A 21,544-nucleotide genomic window follows, 5' to 3' on the forward strand; every position below is an offset into this window, starting at 1 on the left:
TGATATCCAGTGCGGTCCTCAAACGGAGAGGTTGAAGTTAGCAACGACTGAAATAGACTATAGCCTAAGAATAATCAAATGCAATACATATGAGATCATAGTTTATAAGTTATGATGTTAAAGATCGTATTGGAAGAGAAAGTTTTAAATCGAATGAGTCTAACTTATTGCAGTTACTTCCCTTTAACCAGTTTCAGATATATTTTGACTTTTTTCGTGTACATGCATTAATTGTGATTGTATTTTTGTGCGTTACACGGCTACCTGGACATGATATAACATAAACAAAACAAATAATACCGACATAATAACAAAATAATAATTCAAAATCAGAATCTATTAAACGAGAGCAAAATATAATCAAAAACATTGATTTGCATGAAGACTCCTAAAGGAGACAAAAGACCAAGCGTTCCGAAAGAGTAAGTGTCTTCTGCTTCTAGTCAAGTCTGGGTTAAGTCAAACTCAAGCAAGGACATAGTCGTCAAGATCCCCCGCCCATGAAATTGTTGTATCATGTAATTTACTTTTATGTGGGCAACATATATGTGCATAAAAAAAAACATGAAACAAATAACATCACATTAAGAAGCACTACATGTATTTGAGATCAGCAATCAAGTACCCGACCATTAATTTCTTTTAAAAAAATATCGTGCGGAAAGCAATCAGTCAATAAGGTCACACCAGCTAGCCTAATTATGCGCGGAATAAGACGAACCTGATAAAGGGATTGAGGTAATTAAGTAAACCAAGCAAGTTTCATGGAAATCCGATCATTCCTTCAAATGGTGTCGTACGGAGAGCGAATCCGGACGGACGAACCGAACCTATACATCCCCCGCCAACGTAATTAGTGCTGTGCTGGTAGCAACGAAACCACTTGACACAAAAACAAGCATCAAACACGCCGGACTTCATATCGTATAAAGAAAAGGAATGTTTCAAAATGAGATTGTAAACTTTCCAATGGTTTTCATGAACCTGCATCTCTCGAAAATTTGTGTTGTTTTCTCCGTCAGCAGTTTTAAGTTTTCCCTGCAGTTGGTCACATCATAGGTGAAGACCGAGATAAGCGGCTGACGGTGAAGAGTTTGTAGTGTCATTGATTTCGAGTTATGCGGAATATATATCCGACCGACATGGTCAGTACAGATTTTCTTATTTAAAGCACAGGTGCGCGCCTGACTCGTTTTATAAGATAATAACATACAGTATAAGAGTAGATATTTAAACACATTTAAAGATAACACATCGGCAATATACCTATATGTGAAACTAAAAGACTTCGCAAGATTTCCGTTACCTGTTCTAATTAGCTCTTCAATATGATCCTGTTCGTACATGTATGACAACAAAAAACAACTCAATCAACAGAAGTTCCCATGCATGGGTATGCCAATAGGCTGCTGGGATATCTGGCCTCCAAACTTAACCAAGATGTTGTACATGTAGATCAGAAACTCAAACATTCCCACGATTAATCTTAGCTGTAATTTCTAGCTTTGAATGAGCCCAAAATATATAATATAGTCGTATGTTAAATATGAAATACCCTCCAATATAGTTTATAACTATATACTTATATTGCCGTTCGTCTCTCTCGGAAAAGAAATCTCTCAATAAAAGAGAACGAATTTGTTCTTTAATTTGTAATGGGATAGTGTAAACAGAAGAAAAAAAAATGATGGAAAGATATATTGCGCCTGTACTGAACCCTCGCGATGTCACTGAAGTTAATTAAAACATCTTTGGATATTTAAAAATCCACATTCCGTTATTTCCACTTCTAGAGTAAACAACATCCCTATATGGGAGCAACTACTCGAGCCGACAATAAAAAATGTTTATGACATTGAAAAGTATTTGGACAGCATTTCGTCTTTAGAAAAACCGGATAATATGTACGGGTTAGGTTACCCTACTTGCGTTTGGTGTTGTTAATTACGTCTAGACTTTTTTTCGTAAGCAGAAAAGCCATGTACATGTTTGCAAGTAAGAATTATATTTACGTTGAGATTTATTTGTATTAAGTGCATTCGTATTTGAGGTAAAACAATGTAATATCTTATACTTGTATGATTTTAATACTATATATAAATTAAACTTAGTTAATTAATTAAAAGTAAAGATAGAATTAAAACGAATAAATTCCTATCGAAAACAAATTGTTGAAGCAATGAATCATATCATACCGACCAGCGGTTACATGAAAAAAGATAAATAAATAAAAAATAAACAAATAAATAGATAAATAAATAAATAGTAAAATTAACGAGGACGGGGATGGATCAAGACCTGGTATCAACGAAATTCTCGGACAATAAGCAGACGTAGCACGAACACAATTTAGATAACAATGATATTTTTTTCATTCCTAAATCATGAATCAGGGGAACTGTTCGAAGGACGCCAGGGTAAACGAAAAGATATAATGAAACTAATGTATGGTAATATCCTGTATACCACCACTCAACTTAAAATGTCTTTAAAAGACAACATTACCGTCTAATGTTGGATCCAATGATAGCCCAGCCAGCATTTTAGCAACGGATGTGCCTCCATTATCTCCAAGCAGCTATGTATAAACAGGCGTGCAAGAGAACTTGGGACGAATTCCCAACCAACGGTCCATACATGTGTATGTATTATAGTATCATAAATGGACCGTGTCCATACATGTATATGTATTATATGGTATCATAAATGGACCGTGTCCATACATGTATATGTATTATGGTACAGTATCATAAATGGACCGTGTCCATACATGCATATGTATTATGGTATCATAAATGGACCGTGTCCATACATGTATATGTACGTGTGTATTATGGTATCATAAATGGACCGTGTCCATACATGTACATGTAAATGTACGTGTGTATTATGGTATCATAAATGGACCGTGTCCATACATGTATATGTATTATATGGTATCATAAATGGACCGTGTCCATACATGTATATGTATTATGGTACAGTATCATAAATGGACCGTGTCCATACATGCATATGTATTATGGTATCATAAATGGACCGTGTCCATACATGTATATGTACGTGTGTATTATGGTATCATAAATGGACCGTGTCCATACATGTACATGTAAATGTACGTGTGTATTATGGTATCATAAATGGACCGTGACCATACATGTATATGTATTATATGGTATCATAAATGTACCGTGTCCATACATGTATATGTACGTGTGTATTATGGTATCATAAATGGACCGTGTCCATACATGTATATGTATTATATGGTATCATAAATGTACCGTGTCCATACATGTATATGTATTATATGGTATCATAAATGTACCGTGTCCATACATGTATATGTATTATATGGTATCATAAATGGACCGTGTCCATACATGTATATGTATTATATGGTATCATAAATGTACCGTGTCCATACATGTATATGTATGTGTGTATTATGGTATCATAAATGGACCGTGTCCATACATGTATATGTATTATATGGTATCATAAATGTACCGTGTCCATACATGTATATGTATTATATGGTATCATAAATGTACCGTGTCCATACATGTATATGTATTATATGGTATCATAAATGGACCGTGTCCATACATGTATATGTATTATATGGTATCATAAATGTACCGTGTGTTGGGGATTCGTGCCGAGTCTCGGTATGGACAAGACATCTTCATATGAAATGTAGAGAAAACCAGTACCTGTCAAACACAGTGTGTTATCAAAAGCGAAAAGGATATAGCACAGCATACACTAAACGTCATGGCATAGGCGATCATGTCGGATCAAGATTCATATCAATCTTCTTTACTAACCCACTCAACATCACAATGACGACAGGAAAGCGGAATGTCTTTAAAAGGAATCCCACAAGATCATAGACATTTTACTGGTTTAGCTAAATAAAATACACGGATTCCGACAGTAGTCTATAGGACGGGCGCATAAAGAAAACAGTGGTCTGGGTCCTTGTTTGTACTTTCAAAAATGTATACGTGGAACATTCAATGTTGTGAATTAATTACATGTTAATACATATCCGTCAAAACAGGTTACCTTCGATTAACGAATAACTGTCTAACTTTACTTTACTTTAATGGGATACACTAGACATGATTCAATCATTTGCATAACAAGTACACACATGATTTATGTTGAATTTATCTCTATATCCATTGTACCCCACATCAATATTTTTGTATCCATTGGCACGTGCTTGGCAACAGTGGATCATTTACAAGAGGACATTTGTTATAATATTTATTTCGAACAAATACTTCCGTAACCCTACGCATACCATAACAATAAAACCCTTAATGTCAACTTTTATATTCAATATAATCCGCTCAATAAGCTCTATTAAATTGTGTACTCTATAAATATTGTAATCAATCTTGAACTTCTCGTCCGTCACTACTGAGAAATGCAGCGATTGTGATCAATTGAACACAGTACAACCTATATTTGGAATAAGACAGTTGCTGCCGACATTGACAATGCTCCGTATTGATCCCATAGCTAAAAAAAAAAAAAAAAAAAGAGAGAGAGAGAGAAAAACAGAAAAAAAAACATCTCCAAAACATTAAACCTATTTTACTACTGGCTGACATGTCTGGCTGGCTGGCTGGCTGGCAGGTTTTAAGCTAAGCTTGTATTCATATACATACACAAGAATAAAGCGCTCCTTTTTTGTCAATAATAATAAAAAAAAAAAAACGAAATTCTCTGAAGGTCCAAAATATAATTTCCTAATGCAGTCCATTCGTAATTAGTAAATGTGGGTTTTGAGCAAAGTAATTAAAATTGATTGACAATATTGATACGTGAAGTGAACTTTAATAAAATGTTTATATTTGGATTTACACAGGGACTGACATCTACATTTATTGCTCACTTAAGTGAAATTTCAACTTCCAAAATGGCCGTCATTTTCCTTGATTACCACAAATAAGAAATGTTCTTACGACTGCTGAATCAAGTATCTGAGGAGAACGCTACATATGATAGATTTAAGTTGGTTTACACATTAAACCACCTAATCTGGAATCAAATGTGGATTCCTCGTCCTAGAATCTGATTGGCTATGGCAGTGTTTGTCTACATCGTATTTCAAGTCGATCATACGTAATACCTGAAAGACGGTTGGTAGCGAGGTCTACATTACTTGAGGTTTGTCTTAAACCTTTTGACTTTTGACGCAAAGGCTTACTAGTTTCCAAATGCATGTGGTATCCTCAATGGTTTATGATACTGTCTACGTGGGCACATACCCCGATGGTTATCTGTCCAGAAGGGCACTGACAATAATAATCATTTATGGGATTATTGACTGTCGGAGCTGTCATGCCGGATCTAAACATTACTTTACACTGCTCTAATGCCTCGAGTGGATCTCACATAACACAATGTCGCGTGAGTGCCGATAGATCCAGATATCGTAGTCACCATCACTGCTGATATACTCGCACATCTGCCAGTGATATTTGGTAGGTACCAAAGGACATTGTCCGCAGGTACTCCATGTCTAACTTAGGAAAGGTCTCAATTATCCACAGTCGCATCTAGTTTGACAAATAGTGACTTGGCCCTTCTGGTAAGATCATGCTAATCTTCTAAATGCTAAGCCAAGTGTTGTGAAAGCCAAGACACGCTTTCATTTTGGCAGCTAGCGCCCTATCCTTTGAGTCTCGCTAACATGGCTCCTCGGATTCCATTGAGACAGGCTGATACTATGCTAATGAGTGCCTCGATGACACCAATAAAATAAGTCCGTGATATGATTCCACTACCTATCTTAATTTAGTTATACATCTATCAAGGTTAGCTTGTTGGTCGTCATATTGAGTCTGCCCAGGTTTGAGATAAGACGGCAACTTTGCTGTCAAGCAATCACGTGATTCCAAATCTGGCAAAACACCCATAAACCCTCGACCAACAACGACATTGTCATTGTTCTCCTACCAGAAGAGACTATCCATGATGGATTTTATAATTTTCGCATCATTATCGCTTCCATGAAACGGTCCTTTTGTGTCCAGAATGTAACCGTAAGGCAAAGCTATGCTCATGAAATTCAAATAGTTCCGCTTCTTCTGGCATCAGTAGGAGTTTCTCTGGAGCTTGTGAACAGAAAAGTCTGCGTCATCCAGAGAGGAAAAACGCAAGTTAAAGGCGGAAAACCTGCTTAGACAGACAGACGCGATTTTATAGATATGATAGAAGCGATAAAAATATAATATTTCTAATCGTAGACTTGGATGATACTTACTTGAAGAAAATGTAAAAAGTGATGTCAACAGAACAATGGTATTGGGGAATGTGGGGTATATTGTTGCATGGTTTTTTAGTCACTATCGGTAATTTTATATATCGTATTTACCGTCCTTATTATAATTAACAGCGTTGGTCATTTAAGGACATGGCCTACATCTGTCGGCATTACTTGTATACGTGCTATGGGTTGTTATATATTAGGAACGGAAAATGTGTTTGGAGAATGAGGCACACCAGGGCGGTCTGCTATGTCCACTTTCGATCAACAAGCCATTGGGATAGCACACATCAAAGCCAAAACAAAAATTAAACTTTGCACAAATGTATATTTACATTTTCACTTCGCTCCGCCTCACTGAACATAGTAAACTCAGATCACTTCATTTCCCGTTGAAGATTTTGGGTCGCGTGCTTCTGTTCTGAGAGACGAATCACTTTCTTGCCGGCGTGTGAATACATTCACTGAGTTTACAATGGCGATCGAGTTCTGTACCGCCTCAGACTTGAATGCACTTTCACTTTGTGAATTGTGTAACATTGTTATAAACGTATATGAACACAAGTGGAATAGCCGCTTTATGTGCTAATAAAAATGCCAGTATAATGCAGACAGTTTAGAAAACAGGATCTGACAGAACACTGACACTCTCGATAGCACCGAGCTCATGACCTATGTAGCTAAGTAGGTCTAACGTTAGCTGTATCTCGAATGCCATGCTTAATACCATTTCAGTGGTCACAGAAAATAAAGCTCAATTTAAACACTATTTAACAACACAAAACGTAGCAGAAGTATGCTATATCGAGAACAGGGACACATTATTGTCGTAATTTGACTCAATCTAAACAACGAGCACACAAGTTTCCGGCCGGCGAATATTTTCAAATCAATGTTTCTTTACTTACTATTATCAGAATTTACATCCCAAAACGCCAGTGCCACAATGAAATCCAATATGCCAAGAACACCATGTATATCACCAGCTAACCTGCGACTAAAATCCACATTGTCAACACTGTACTTTAAATTCGTATTTATATGGGTATTGCTAAGTTTTTATTATACAATATCATAAGTATTTGTTATAAATGAATATTTTACCTTGAAAATATCGTATCTATGTGTATCAACATCGTTAATAATCAAAACGTGTATGGCACTATATTTTGTGTTGCCTTGGCGACGAGAATAATTGACTGTCAGCTGTTCCACTACTGCGCACACATGTACGATAAGTATAACAATGTTACAAAGTGACGCACTTATGTCACACTGTTGCGACCGAATTTTGCAATCTGGTGGCGAAGTTTTAAATTTGGTTAACGTAAATATAAGGATTGATTGTCAATTTTGTTGTTTGCATGGACTGATAAATGGAAGTGAACCTCGTGCAAGTGGTACATGAACTGCTTCGCAGTTCACTTCATTTGCACGAGGTTCACTTCCCTTCATCAGTCCATGCAAGCAACAAAATTGACAATCAATCCTTAATAACGTTTTGATCAGGGCTAGGGGTTAGTGATAAATCTCTTTCTTCGCTTAACAATTTTGTATACACGGAGACATTTAAAATGTCTAAAATGTCATTTGTATCTAGCTTAATGGTCATAGGAGAAAAAATTTTGATTTTCAAACATGAATAAATATCTACAAATCTGCACAAAAATAGTAATTGGATAAACCAAAATGTTTGTTTAGACATGTAGTTTCTTAAAATTACCATTAATTTGCTTTAGATGATAACGGTTTCTTCTATAGAGTTATTTATGGTAAGGTATAGCAAGGAACACAGAAAATCAAACCTGAAGTCAAGTTGTTATACTCACAATTGCCGTTAACACAGGGTAGACGTATTTGTTTGACCGCATTTGACGTTATGTAAGTATACACATTTATTTTGTGTGACTTTGAAATGAAAATGGCGGTTGCGAATACAATTAAACAAATATGGCATCAAGGGAGGCAGTTCAATCAATAGCAATGCTCCTATATCTGATCATAGCAAGAAGTACCAATTTAAGACAAATTGTTAAACTGGTGAGTTTTTTTTCTCTCTTATTTTTCTTCTTCAGAAATATACATCTTAACTCCAAACTCAATACTTGAACTTTTTTTCCTACAACAGTCTTCTTGTCCTTTATTGTCTTGAATTCTTCATAGTGTCTGATAAGAATATTTTTTATGTTTGAAATATCTCCTAATATGCCATATATGTGTGATATTACTCACAGCTGCCAGTTGCATTTCAAGGTCAAACAATTGAATCCGTGTTTATACATATTATAATGTCAAATCTGGTTAAACCCATGCTTCATACGACATGGCTACTTTGTGCAATATATGTGATACAAATGTCATGACTGTTAACATGCTCCATAGTAGGAGTTTATAGCCTTGTAAAAAGTCACTGGATTTACTGTTTAGATGTCACTTAATGTTTAAACTTTCCTATTTCGCTAGAGTATATACATGTAGTTGTTTTTATCTGTTTTGTGACAATTTGCGTTGTGAGTTTAGTAATTTAGTTACGCAATAAGTAAAGGCAAGTGCATCATCGATTAATTTGGGTTAAATATATAGCCAAGGGGAACACGATGGAACAAAGTCATATATCGCTGAGTGGTCTCTAAGGGTAAAAAATATCTAGGCCGACCTATGGGAAGTAAACATTGCTGGAAACCCCTCATTTTGCATTCCTGATATATATATTTCAAGGGAAAGGTTGGTTTTTGCATGCAATTTACTACTTGCATACCTGTAATTAAAATTAAGGCATGCAATTCTTATACTTTGCATGCTTTTCATAGTACTCCGGCATGTGTAAAACGTCCTTGATATGGACTACGTGATCAACACTAAGGTTGTTTACAACACTAACGTTGTGTGATAGCAGGTGAAGGTTATCGTAAACCGAAAACAGCCCGACTGATAAGACAGGTATATGGTTTTGACTGTCGACGTTTATGTTCGGTAATTAGACATCATTTAGAATTTTTCCGAAATGCGAACTGTTGCCGTAATAGGGGCTGGAGCCAGTGGAATTGCAGCCATCAAATGCTGTCTAGATGAGGGGCTTGAGCCTACTTGCTTCGAAAGGACGGACGATATCGGTAAGTAAAAAATCAATTTAACGCCTAAATTTAGCGGTGTCTATAGTTACACATTCAAACTGCGTTTCTCTATCTGCGTTACAGCTTTAACTTATCAATGTAGGAATGATATGCATTATAAATCACAGTCTACATGCCGATAATTGCAGATTTACTCAGTAACTATTCAAAACGCAATTTACGGGAGTAAAGATACTCCGTGTAAACTTGGTCTGGGGTAGATGGAAATGTATCATGCATTTATTCAAAATATTTGTGATGCATTAATGTAGTTGTGCATATTATTGCCATTCATTAACTGTTTTAAGTTACATCCACATTTTGTCGTCAGAAACTTGAAAATTTAGACATTTGGGTCATTAACCATGGTCTTCATATTTTATACAGTGGCATAATAAAGTTTTCTAGCCTTGATCGACAATGCTTTCCAAATTCTAATTATATGACCCGATACGTGCCCCCATCTTTATGCCTGTTTTTTTTTCCAGATACTAACAGCTACAAATTGTTGTTGCGAAAATGACCCACAAAAGAAAAAAACATTTGTTGGTTAAACTGGCCCTAGAAAAGGCAGATGAGACATTTTGGAATAATTGACGATTATAAAGTCATCTTTGTGGCTACAAAGTCGTTACACAAGGCATACAATAGATTGAATGTTCTCCGTTATATATCGCTAAGGCATTGTGTATTTTGTGCAGATCTATCATGAAAATCAAAGATATCTATTCTCTTGTTCTTTAATTTGGATTCATGATTAAGCAAGGTATAGTTTTATGGGTATTGTTCAGACTAACACAAAATGTAAAAAATAATGATTCACCGATCAATATCGGCAACCTTGTATTTATTGTATGCCTTTTGTAACGACTTAACAGTCACAAGGAGGACTTATATTCGTCAATTATAAAAAAAAAATGTTTCATTTATCTGCATATCCACTGTGTTAGGGGACTTTTAATGCGTTTGCTGCTCTTTTCTTGGAACAATTTTAACCACAGGAAAATGTAAGGTTTTCAGGGTGATTTTCGCGATTAGTACACAAAACAAAATCAATGTGTGATTTTGATGTAGAGATGTATAATCATTATTATTCAGTGCATGTGTAGGTTAAAAGGATGAACTTTATATACATGTACGTAGATGTCAAGTGAAACATTGTTAAATTGTTTCACTGTTTACATTGTTTGTAAATGACATTTTTGAATAACAACCGGTGTGTTGGAAAAGAATAACAATCCGGTACGTTGCATATGGATAATTTATAGGTCGACAGAAACATAAATAAGTTTTTCTGATGTAGATGTGTGAATAGTATTTGTAGTATTTATGTGTTTGGGACGAGGGCGAGTAAGACTTGTTGACGGGCCGAATGGTCATTTTGTCACCGGTTAGTAGTAAACAGTTTTGTATCGAAATTTAAATGTTGGCATCTATATAAAATAAAATGGTTACGTGTCAAGATCGCTATGGTGACCATTAAGTGTGGCTATTCACAATGTCATAGGGCATTCAGAAATGTGCAAATAACGACATAGATATCACTTTCCCTCCTCTCTGTTCTGCCGAACGCTATGCAAACGCACAACAATGTACCTAGATGAAAACGGGCAATTTCTGCTATACAATTATAACCAATACGTGTCGTAATATTTGATACTTGTATCAAAGCGTAAAATTCGGGTGAAGTCAGGGTATAAATGATGAGTCATTATTGGGAACGATTACAGGACACATGTTGCCCACTGCAATCATTAGGACATGGTCTTGAACCCAGCTGCCAGTGACGTCACAAACCACCTTCCAATGCACATGTACTTTAAATTACAAAAAAAAAAAACATATTATGTAACGACTAGATAGTGGACAAATGTTTTAATCTCTCGTTAAGATTAATCACACCTCTAACACAAGTGAGCACGTAGGACTTGTTTACGCTATAAGATTTTTAAATTTCATTGTACAATTTCGTTTTACCCAGTGATTGTCTTTGCATTGCCAGAAGAATTGTGAACCTTTCATTTTTTTTCCAATCAAGTTAATCCTTTTTCATCATTTTAATCTGTTTTAATCCATCGATGTCCGATTTTGCACGGGAAGCATTTATAGAGTATATTTGTATCTGACCGTAATATATGAACGTGATGTTTTACCAAGCAGAAACTAAACTAAATGTCTGATGTCCGAATTTTGTGGTTTGTTATGATAGGGTTGAATAATTAAACATTCAAAATGATATGAAAATATACATCATTCTTTGACCAATATCACATTCAGTTACAAATTATTCAATGACGTGTTTAGTCATTGTTTTAGAACCTATCCCGCTTTTTCTTCTTTTTCAATTACCTCCATTGCTTCACGAATTTACTTTAAATAATTAATAAAAAGAGACACCACTTGCCATGGATGTGTATAAGGGGTTCATGATGTATATTTCCTTATTTTCCCCAGCTTCATTGATTGTTTGTTTATTGTTTGTATATACTTTGCGAAAAACGTTATACAGTGTATATCGATACTTCGTTTAAAAATATGTTACATACACAATAAAGATTGAGGATTGATGTATTGTTAGATTTAATAATCATTCAATACTTGTATTCATATTAGTTTGAAAATCGATTTAGACGTTTGACAGAAATAATGTATGGGTCATAAAAAAGGCCACTTCATAAATATGCATTTTAGTTCCAAAAATACTGAACAATGCTTTACCTATTTTACATGTATGATTTATGGGAACTTTGCTATTCGGTATAGTTTCTATAAAATTGGATTAACATTAAAGTCAGCATTTTCTTATGTTTCCTGTATTTAATGATGCACGTGTATCAAATAATAACATGATTAATACGTCACTGGAACATCAACGTCCCACTAATCCTCACATCTGATAAATAAAATAAGTTATGTACCATTTAGTTTTTAAAAGTGACGTTTATTACAACGGTAAATAATCACTCAATATTCCGTTGTATTTGTGGACCAGGAGGACTATGGAACTACACGGAGTCTGTGAGATCCGGTCAAGCATGCGTGATGAAGTCAACTGTGATTAACACTAGCAAGGAGATGATGGCGTACAGTGACTTCCCCATACCGAACGAGTATCCTTTGTTCCTTCATAACACTCACGTTAAACGTTATTTTGACACGTATGTTGACCACTTCAACCTGAAGAAATATATACGGTTCCAAACGGAGGTATGTTCTTGATAATAAACTGAATAAGTGTTTGGTCTAAGTTCATAAAATATTTTTGCAATTTTTACATCATTTTGTCATGATACTGAAACAGGCCAGACATTCCCCAAATTGATACTCTTACTTTTTAAATATATTACAAACCTAATCAGTGATTGATAACTTCCTCTGGCATGTAAACATGTATCATGAGTTCTGACCTATCTCTTTTATCCCACGCCTAATTTGCTATCCAATAAATCGAATGAGAGGAAATGTTGATCATGTTACAGTAGCTCAGACCATTCCAATGTCTTTATCCCTTTTATTATCTTTAATGCACGTTCACAAACATAGGTATTGAAGATCAAGCCTACAGACGACTTTACAAAAACAGGACAGTGGGATATAAAAATAAATGACAAGAAAGCTGGCAAGGAAGAGGAAACAGTGTTCGACGCCGTCCTTGTCTGCACAGGCCACCATGCTTACGAAAATATGCCTGATTTTCCCGGTCTGAAGGAGTTCCAGGGCAAGGTCATCCACTCGCATACGTACAAGAACACCCATGGATATGAAGGAAAGTCCGTTGTCGTAATAGGCATTGGCAACTCTGGAGGAGACGCCGCCGTGGAGCTCAGTCGGGTGGCATCCCAGGTAATTAGACCCCCCTCCTACCATACGAGTACTCAGAATTTCTTATTGTATTTGCCAAATGTTGAATGTTGTGTAGCTGTATTGTTTGAATGATATGATATCAGTGATTTCTCAGATAGCATACATGCTCAGGGATAATATAACTATATCAACATTAATGATTTAATGATGACTTTAAAAGCGATGTAAACTAAGCTAGTTTTCCATTTTTTCTTGGGCCAGATTCATCAATAGAGCCAAACTGGAGGAAATTCCTTAACTGAACATTTTCCATATGAAGACATTACACAATTTATTGAAGGTTTCTTACCTAAGACGTTCTCTTAAATTAAGTTAAGGCAGGTTGATAAAACCGAGGACTGCTTGTAAATATTTACACAATGGCACAACGTTTCTAACAAATTCAGTAATTTTCCCTGATTTTTGTTTTGTTTTGTTTTTTGTTGTTGTTTTTTTTTCGTATTTTTTTGTTTTTTGTTGTTTGTTTTTGTTTCGTTTTGTTTTGCACCGTTCACTGATGATGGATATCGTTCCAGGTATACCTTTCCACCAGGAGGGGAAGCTGGGTGTTTTCACGTACGGGAGGATCGGGACTGCCAGTTGATATGATTATCGTACAGAGATGGTTGGACACCTTGCTTAATGCACTTCCAGCCAATTTCGTCAACTGGATGGCGAAGAAGTGGTTAAACAAAAGAATCGACCACAAAGCGTACGCCCTTGAACCCGAACACAATCCACTGGCCCAGCATCCAACAGCCAATGACGAACTTCCGAACCGAATATCCTGCGGATCCATCGTTATCAAACCTAACATCAAACGCTTCACGCGCACTGGCGTGATATTTGATGACGAAACCAAAGTGGAAAACCTTGATCACGTGATACTTGCGACAGGCTACGTGTTTGGATTTCCTTTCATCGATAAATCTGTATTGGATGTGAAGGATAACCAGATTCAGATGTACAAGTATATGTTCCCTCCCGATCAGGTCAAACATACACTGGCTGTGATTGGCTGCTTCCAACCAGTCGGAGCTCTTATGCCAATTTCAGAGATGCAATGTCGGTTAGCCACACGTGTTTTCAAAGTAAGTTGTAGTGTTTGTCCAGATGATATTTAAAAAAACTAGTTTCTTGGAAATATGATTGGCATCTGTTTTGGGATTGTATGCGAAAAAACCGATTTAGTCAAAATGACAATATCAATTTAGTCCATAATACTAGATCAGATTCTACGGTTACAGGACAAACATTTTGATGCAAAAATATTTAGCTAGAATATCTAGCTCGTAAAATGTTCACTAAGGACAGATTCCTCGATTGAAATCTATTATAAGAAAGGACGATTAAACATTTGATTTCTTAATTATTTGATATAACCATATCCACTTTTCACATCCGACAACAGGGTGAAGTCATATTGCCATCTATGGAAGAGATGAGGAATGATATCAAGATGATACAAGACATAATGGCGTCCCGTTACGTCAAGTCACAGCGTCACACAATTCAGGTGGATTTCATCAACTACATGGACCAGTTGGCCACTGTTAATGGCAACAAGCCAAACTTCCGTAAGTACAAATGATCTGATTGGCCAGGTCTATGAAATATGATTGAATGACCAGAATCTCAGTTAAGATTCATTGTACTTGTATATATAGTAAAGATATCCGCATGATATCATTTTGGCTTTATCTTAAACGTTGAGGACCGCAAAGTAGTGTTGGTGTCGTTGACTGATCTGATCTGGTAGAAAAGAAAATATTGTGTACATAAAAATAACTCATTTTTATTTAAGAGTTCCCTGATTTGATATGTTAAAAGTTAAGTTTCCGCATAAACTTTAATTTTAAAATTTGACTTTCAGTGAAATTGATGGTGACCGACCCCGTCCTGGCGTATACGTGTTTCTTCGGTCCATGTTCACCCTATCAGTACCGCCTTCAGGGCTCCAGGACCTGGCCTGGAGCTCGTAAAGCCATCATGGCTCAGTGGGACAACGCCATATCCTCTCTTAAGACACGACAAGTCAAGAGCAAGCAAGAAAGCTCGGGGATCATGATGTATATTTTCATGTTCGCGGTGTTGATAGTGGCTTACTTGTTCCGACATCTGTTTGTATAAAGATTGATGGAGTCATGTTTGTTTTACATCAAACAATATGCCACTTAATTTCTGACTAATGGTTTCGTGATTCGTCTCCAAACTGATACAAGGTTTATATGATAAAAAAATAAAAAGAGAATTGCTTATAACATGTTATACGCTATGTGCATTGTAAGCTGTAGATACTACGCGTTACATGAAACAGACACTGGATGACAATTTAACCGATCACAATACATCGCACACAATGAAGTTTTCTTAAATAGTACCAAGGCATGCTTTGTAGTATTATCCATTAGTTTTACAACTTAACGTAATAGATGCTTAAATAGTTGTTGGCAAACCATTTTTGTCTCCCAGAGTGTGTGTGATTTGGTTATATGGTTTGATATGCTTGTAAGTAATCCATTTTGTAAAAATAAAAAAGAAGGTGAAGGCAACATAACTAACCCTGCAAAAATCTAAGGATACACCTTAGATACTGTATTCTGTGTGAATCTTATAGTTTATATAAAGTAAGCTTTATAAACAGATGCATATTTGGCAATCAGTTTGAGTTATTATAATTGGTTTTAATTAACAACTTTCGCATAGGTCAATGATTATATAACGATATTTAATATAATGTCAACATTTCAAATATCGCTTGAAATACCTTAAATTCTGATCAATTAAACTCGATAAATAAGTGTTAATATTCAATAAACAGTCTTAATAACATACACTGGCATGCTGCTTTTTTTACGTGGTGAAACCGTTGTAATTGTATATTGGAACACCAACAGTAATGGATTTGCACGCGTTTATTATAGCCCTCAATATCGGTGGTTTTGCTTGATATCTAATCAGAGTTGCTTCCCTTGAATCGTTATACTAAAAGAGTATGATTTAACATAATATGCGATTTGTGCTTGCCAGGTATATTATACGTGGCAAGCACAAATCGCAGATCATGTTAAATGATACTCTATTTACGAAATGAACATTTGTTGTAGCCATAAATATGCTTTATAAATCAATTCATATGTTCTATTGAGAGGGCTGTCGTATTTTAAAGTATAGGATATGCACGCACCTCTGGTTCAGTTTTGACAATAAAGTATATAACAATCTAATTTTATCCTATTAACATTATATGGTAATACTTAATATAGATTTATATATATATAATATCATATTTGCGAAGATAGCAGTGTACATCTGTAGAACATAGTTTTACAACTTCAATACGCCGAAATGTAAGCATTCGGATATAACAATATTTTATGTGATATACTGGTGTAAATTCTATGTAACTGTTGGACATTTCCACCGCTATCGTCAATGTGTTATTAGGTAGGAAGTAGTGACCGGTCAGCTAAAATTTGACTGGTGAAGTCTATCTAGATTATATACTAAACTAAAGACAATGGATAATTAGCATTGACGGATCCTAACAGCAGGACAACGAGCCTGGTGTTTTGTAATGACGATGTGACTGGTCTCTGGTCAAAAGGATGAATCACTCAAATGAAATATTCATAATAGGGAAATTGACAGCATCTCGCGTGTCGTGCTTAAAAGAGGTAAGCTGTCCTTGTAATCGTTCAATGTGGAAACGACCCTAGGGCCCAATATTTAAATTTCTTAAGGACATATATTTATACGACATGGTCAATGCATTCCTGATCATCAAAATACATCATTACCATATATGCAAAGCTGAAATAAAAATATTCAGGTTTTCTTTTCCTGTAAGCTCTTCGGCGATCGAAATAGGTACATTTATATCAATGATCTGTCGAACAATCTTCGGTATATCTTATCTTAAGCTCGGAACATTTTCTTTTGACCTCGGTATATCTTATCTTTACCTCGGTATATGTGATCTTAACCTAGATATATTTTGTCTTGACCTCGTCATATTTTATCTTGACTTCTACAAATTTTATCTTGACCTTTTATTTTTACCTTTACCTTTTTTTTTTCTTGACCTCGATATATTTTGTATTGATCTTGCTATGATGTTCAGGACAAACTATTAGGAAAAGAAAGCTGAACAAGCCAACAACCTTCAGTTTAGAAAGTGGCATCGTAGTGTACATTGTGCATAGATATTTCAAGAGCGCATATTTACGATTTACCAAAAATGCTTTTTACTTCTTCAGATTCCACATTATATCCATATCAAATTAGCCTAGAACATAATCTAGATCACGTATCTTGTATGTGATGCGTATGGAGACACCAGTGAAATAAAAAAAAAAGTGCCATTTTACTGGACTTTGAATATGAGTACATCTACTCTTAGTACTTTATAGCTATTAGATCAGGGCTGTAGTCAGTTTGTGGTAGAATATTATATCATTTTTGTTTTTAAATTGTCTTTATCTTCCACAGATTGTTCATGAGTGAAGACAAGAGGCCTCTTCTAGGTTTGTCCCTCCCCTCCATAGTTCGTTGAGTTTAGAAGCGCCATTCTTCTGATGGTGTCTCTCCGTCAATAGTTTTTGAGATTAGACTCGCCCCTCTGCTGGTGGTGTCTCGTCCTCCATAGTTTTTGAGTTTAGACGCGCCTCGATCCTTTTGGTGTCTCTCCGTCGATAGTTTTTGAGTTTAGACGCGCCCTCCTGGTATTTTTCTTTCCCCTCTTTAGTCTGTTGTTTAAATTTACATCTCCTCTTCATTGACAGTTGAGTTTAGACGCGCTCTTCTCGTAGGTTTGTTCCCTCTCAATAGTTTGTTGTGTTTAGACGTGTCCTTCTTCTAGGTTTTCTCTCCCTCCATAGTCGGCGTAGTTAAGACACGCCCCTTCTAGATTTACATCTCCTTTCTATAGTTTGTTGGTTTTAGAGTCGCTCCTCTCCTAGGTTTGTCTCCCGTTCCATTCTTTGTTGAGTTTAGAGTCACCCCTCTCCTAGATTTGTCTCCCCTTCCATTGTTTGTTGAGTTTAGACGCGCCCCTCTCCTAGGTTTGTCTCCCCTCCATTCTTTGTTGAGTTTAGAGTCGCCCCTCTCCTAGGTTTGTCTCCCCTCTATTGTTTGTTGAGTTTAGAGTCGCCCCTCTCCTAGGTTTGTCTCCCCTCTATTGTTTGTTGAGTTTAGAGTCGCCCCTCTCCTAGGTTTGTCTCCCACTCCATTGTTTGTTGAGTTTAGAGTCGCCCCTCTCCTAGATTTGTCTCCCACTCCATTGTTTGTTGAGTTTAGAGTCACCCCTCTCCTAGGTTTGTCTCCCATTCTATTGTTTGTTGAGTTTAGAGTCGCCCCTCTCCTAGGTTTGTCTCCCGCTCCTTTGTTTGTTGAGTTTAGAGACGCCCCTCTCCTAGGTTTGTCTCCCCTCCATTGTTTGTTGAGTTTAGAGTCACCCCTCTCCTAGGTTTGTCTCCCACTCCATTGTTTGTTGAGTTTAGAGTCGCCCCTCTCCTAGGTTTGTCTCCCACTCCATTGTTTGTTGAGTTTAGAGTCACCCCTCTCCTAGGTTTGTCTCCCCTCCATTCTTTGTTGAGTTTAGACTCGCCCCTCTCCTAGGTTTGTCTCCCACTCCATTGTTTGTTAAGTTTAGAGTCACCCCTCTCCTAGGTTTGTCATTTCTCTCCATTCTTTGTTGAGTTTAGACTCGCCCCTCTCCTAGGTTTGTCTCCTCTTCCATTGTTGGTTGAGTTTAGACCCGCCCCTCTCATAGATTTGTCATTTCACTCCTTAGATTTTTAAGTTTAGACATTTAGCTTTCCTATGATTGTCTCTCCCTCCATTGTTTGTTGAGTTTAGAGTCACCCCTCTCCTAGGTTTGTCTCCCCTCCATTGTTTGTTGAGTTTAGAGTCGCCCCTCTCCTAAGTTTGTCTCCCACTCCATTGTTTGTTGAGTTTAGAGTCACCCCTCTCCTAGGTTTGTCTCCCACTCCATTGTTTGTTGAGTTTAGAGTCGCCCCTCTCTTAGGTTTGTCTCCCACTCCATTGTTTGTTGAGTTTAGAGTCGCCCCTCTCCTAAGTTTGTCTCCCACTCCATTGTTTGTTGAGTTTAGAGTCGCCCCTCTCCTAGGTTTGTCTCCCACTCCATTGTTTGTTGAGTTTAGAGTCGCCCCTCTCCTAAGTTTGTCTCCCACTCCATTGTTTGTTGAGTTTAGAGTCGCCCCTCTCCTAAGTTTGTCTCCCACTCCATTGTTTGTTGAGTTTAGAGTCGCCCCTCTCCTAGGTTTGTCTCCCACTCCATTGTTTGTTGAGTTTAGAGTCGCCCCTCTCCTAAGTTTGTCTCCCACTCCATTGTTTGTTGAGTTTAGAGTCGCCCCTCTCCTAGGTTTGTCTCCCACTCCATTGTTTGTTGAGTTTAGAGTCGCCCCTCTCCTAGGTTTGTCTCCCATTCTTTGTTGAGTTAATAGTCGCCCCTCTCCTAGGTTTGTCTCCCCTCCATTGTTTGTTGAGTTTAGAGTCACCCCTCTCCTAGGTTTGTCTCCCCTCCATTGTTTGTTAAGTTTAGACGCGCCTCTCCTATATTACTTCTCCCCTCTATATTTTGTTGAGTGTAGACGCGTCCCTATCCTAGAATTACGTCTCTCCTGCATATGTTGTTGTTGTCTCTCCTTGGAAGGTTTTAGCTGGTGAACATCATCCTGAGTTCCGTCGATGGGTCTTTTTAAATGGGTCCCCATGTCTTCCTGTTCTAGTGAGGAACAGATAATCTCTCGTTGACGGCCATGTGTTCCCTTATTCCAAGCTTTAACGGTGGTTCTGACACTAATGCCAGAGGAACAACGCACCAATGTTGATTGAAATAGACAATGGAGAATTATTTTGCGGGCGCCGAATTAAATATTTATGCTTATCCTCAGTAGCACGAAGGCACAGCACGCACACTGGCGCGTAAAATCATCGTGCCGAACACGCAACAAGTATCGAACAGACTGAGATACCCGAGGGCTGCTGAAAGCGATGTTATATACGATGCAAGTTGGTCATACACACGCAACCTAGGACAGGCAACCATCAAATTTATAACGTAAAAAACACGGGTTGCGGACAGGCAACAGTCACCGGTACATAGTAAAACGCACCGCCAGCCGTCAACAGTCAACTGTACTCACGCAACAGTCGTAATGGTGTCGGTGCATTCGATAGACCACGGGTTCGTAAAACATAAAACATTGAACAGGGAAAAAATGTCATTCGTCTGTGTCTCTGGGTAATTTAATTAGTTGTTACATTTTACTGTACATATTATACGGAATTCCTCTAATATCCGCATGACACTCTCTCAGTCGATATTTTTTTCCGTGAATCTTTTTGAGACCCATCCATATACGTCTTCTTTGACTAATACAAACCGCAAAGGAACAACGAAAACTTGCCCAAGAAATCAGGTTGAATTGGAATATGTTCAAATTAATTTGAATTAGTTTTAGTTAGATAAATTTGTAAAATATTAGATCATTAGAACGATTGGAGATGTGCTTCGTCGTACTATTTACAAATAAAAACATTGTTTTATTGAACAGCTGATTTACAGTGTTTTTAAACCTATAACTAATTGTGAAAACTCAATGTATTGTTTCTACATTTAAATGTAAAGAAATACAATTTGGAAGGTAGTGTAGGTGTGAGGAAGTAGCCAAATAGGGTTTGTTAGCTCGTGGCTTTTTTGAAACTGTCTTAAATCACAATGCAAAGTCAGACATGTCCCGTGTAGACAGATAACTTGGTATTCATCCAGTGCTTCCGATTTCTTGCTACAAATATTAAAAAGGATGCTTGCGAAACTTCATGTACAAAACGACTAGTCTTGATAATATAATTTGAATTTGAGTATGGAGAATAGTACTATGGTACGGGCTTAGCTATTCTGTTGCATACAGAGTTTGGCAATCTCTTCATGTACAAAGCACCAGACCACAAAATTACCCAAACAAAGACGATGAAAAAACACCCAAACTAATATACATCCTTATCCAGCATCCGGTTATATTCGTCTCCATCGTCACGTTATGAGCCAAGAAATATGTACAAAAGGCAAATGATATTTGCGTCAAACATTCGGGAAATAGGAAAACAAGGGGAAAACTTATTATGTAATTATGTGGATGATAAGCAATGGAAAAACATGACAGTGTACTGTCAGAAGCATACAAATTTTCCATCACCAACACACTCATTGGAGTATATCAACAATCGTGTGAATATAGCGCAGACGTATTTTTTTTTTTTTTTTTTTTTGTTGGAT

The 21,544-nt window shown here is 36.8% G+C and overlaps 1 protein-coding gene across 1 annotated transcript; it reads left to right on the forward strand.

Moving 5' to 3' along the window:
- The first annotated feature begins 9,199 nt into the window (after positions 1-9,199).
- Positions 9,200-16,076, forward strand: LOC117321700 (dimethylaniline monooxygenase [N-oxide-forming] 5-like). The gene is made up of 6 exons (XM_033876210.1): positions 9,200-9,399; positions 12,392-12,606; positions 12,943-13,242; positions 13,779-14,333; positions 14,654-14,819; positions 15,116-16,076. The coding sequence occupies exons 1-6, from the start codon at positions 9,291-9,293 to the stop codon at positions 15,370-15,372; spliced, it is 1,602 nt and encodes a 533-aa protein (XP_033732101.1). The 5' UTR covers positions 9,200-9,290; the 3' UTR covers positions 15,373-16,076.
- The last annotated feature ends 5,468 nt before the right edge of the window (positions 16,077-21,544 follow it).

The sequence above is a fragment of the Pecten maximus genome, chromosome 2 (genome assembly GCF_902652985.1).
Source record: "Pecten maximus chromosome 2, xPecMax1.1, whole genome shotgun sequence".
Lineage (NCBI taxonomy): Eukaryota > Metazoa > Mollusca > Bivalvia > Pectinida > Pectinidae > Pecten > Pecten maximus.

Coding starts and splice junctions, on each gene's coding strand:
- LOC117321700 (XM_033876210.1), top strand. CDS start 9,291: ATGCGAACTGTTGCCGTAATAGGGGCTGGAGCCAGTGGAATTGCAGCC. Junction 12,607..12,942: donor ATATACGGTTCCAAACGGAG/GTATGTTCTTGA, acceptor TCACAAACATAG/GTATTGAAGATCAAGCCTAC. Junction 14,820..15,115: donor TGGCAACAAGCCAAACTTCC/GTAAGTACAAAT, acceptor TTTGACTTTCAG/TGAAATTGATGGTGACCGAC.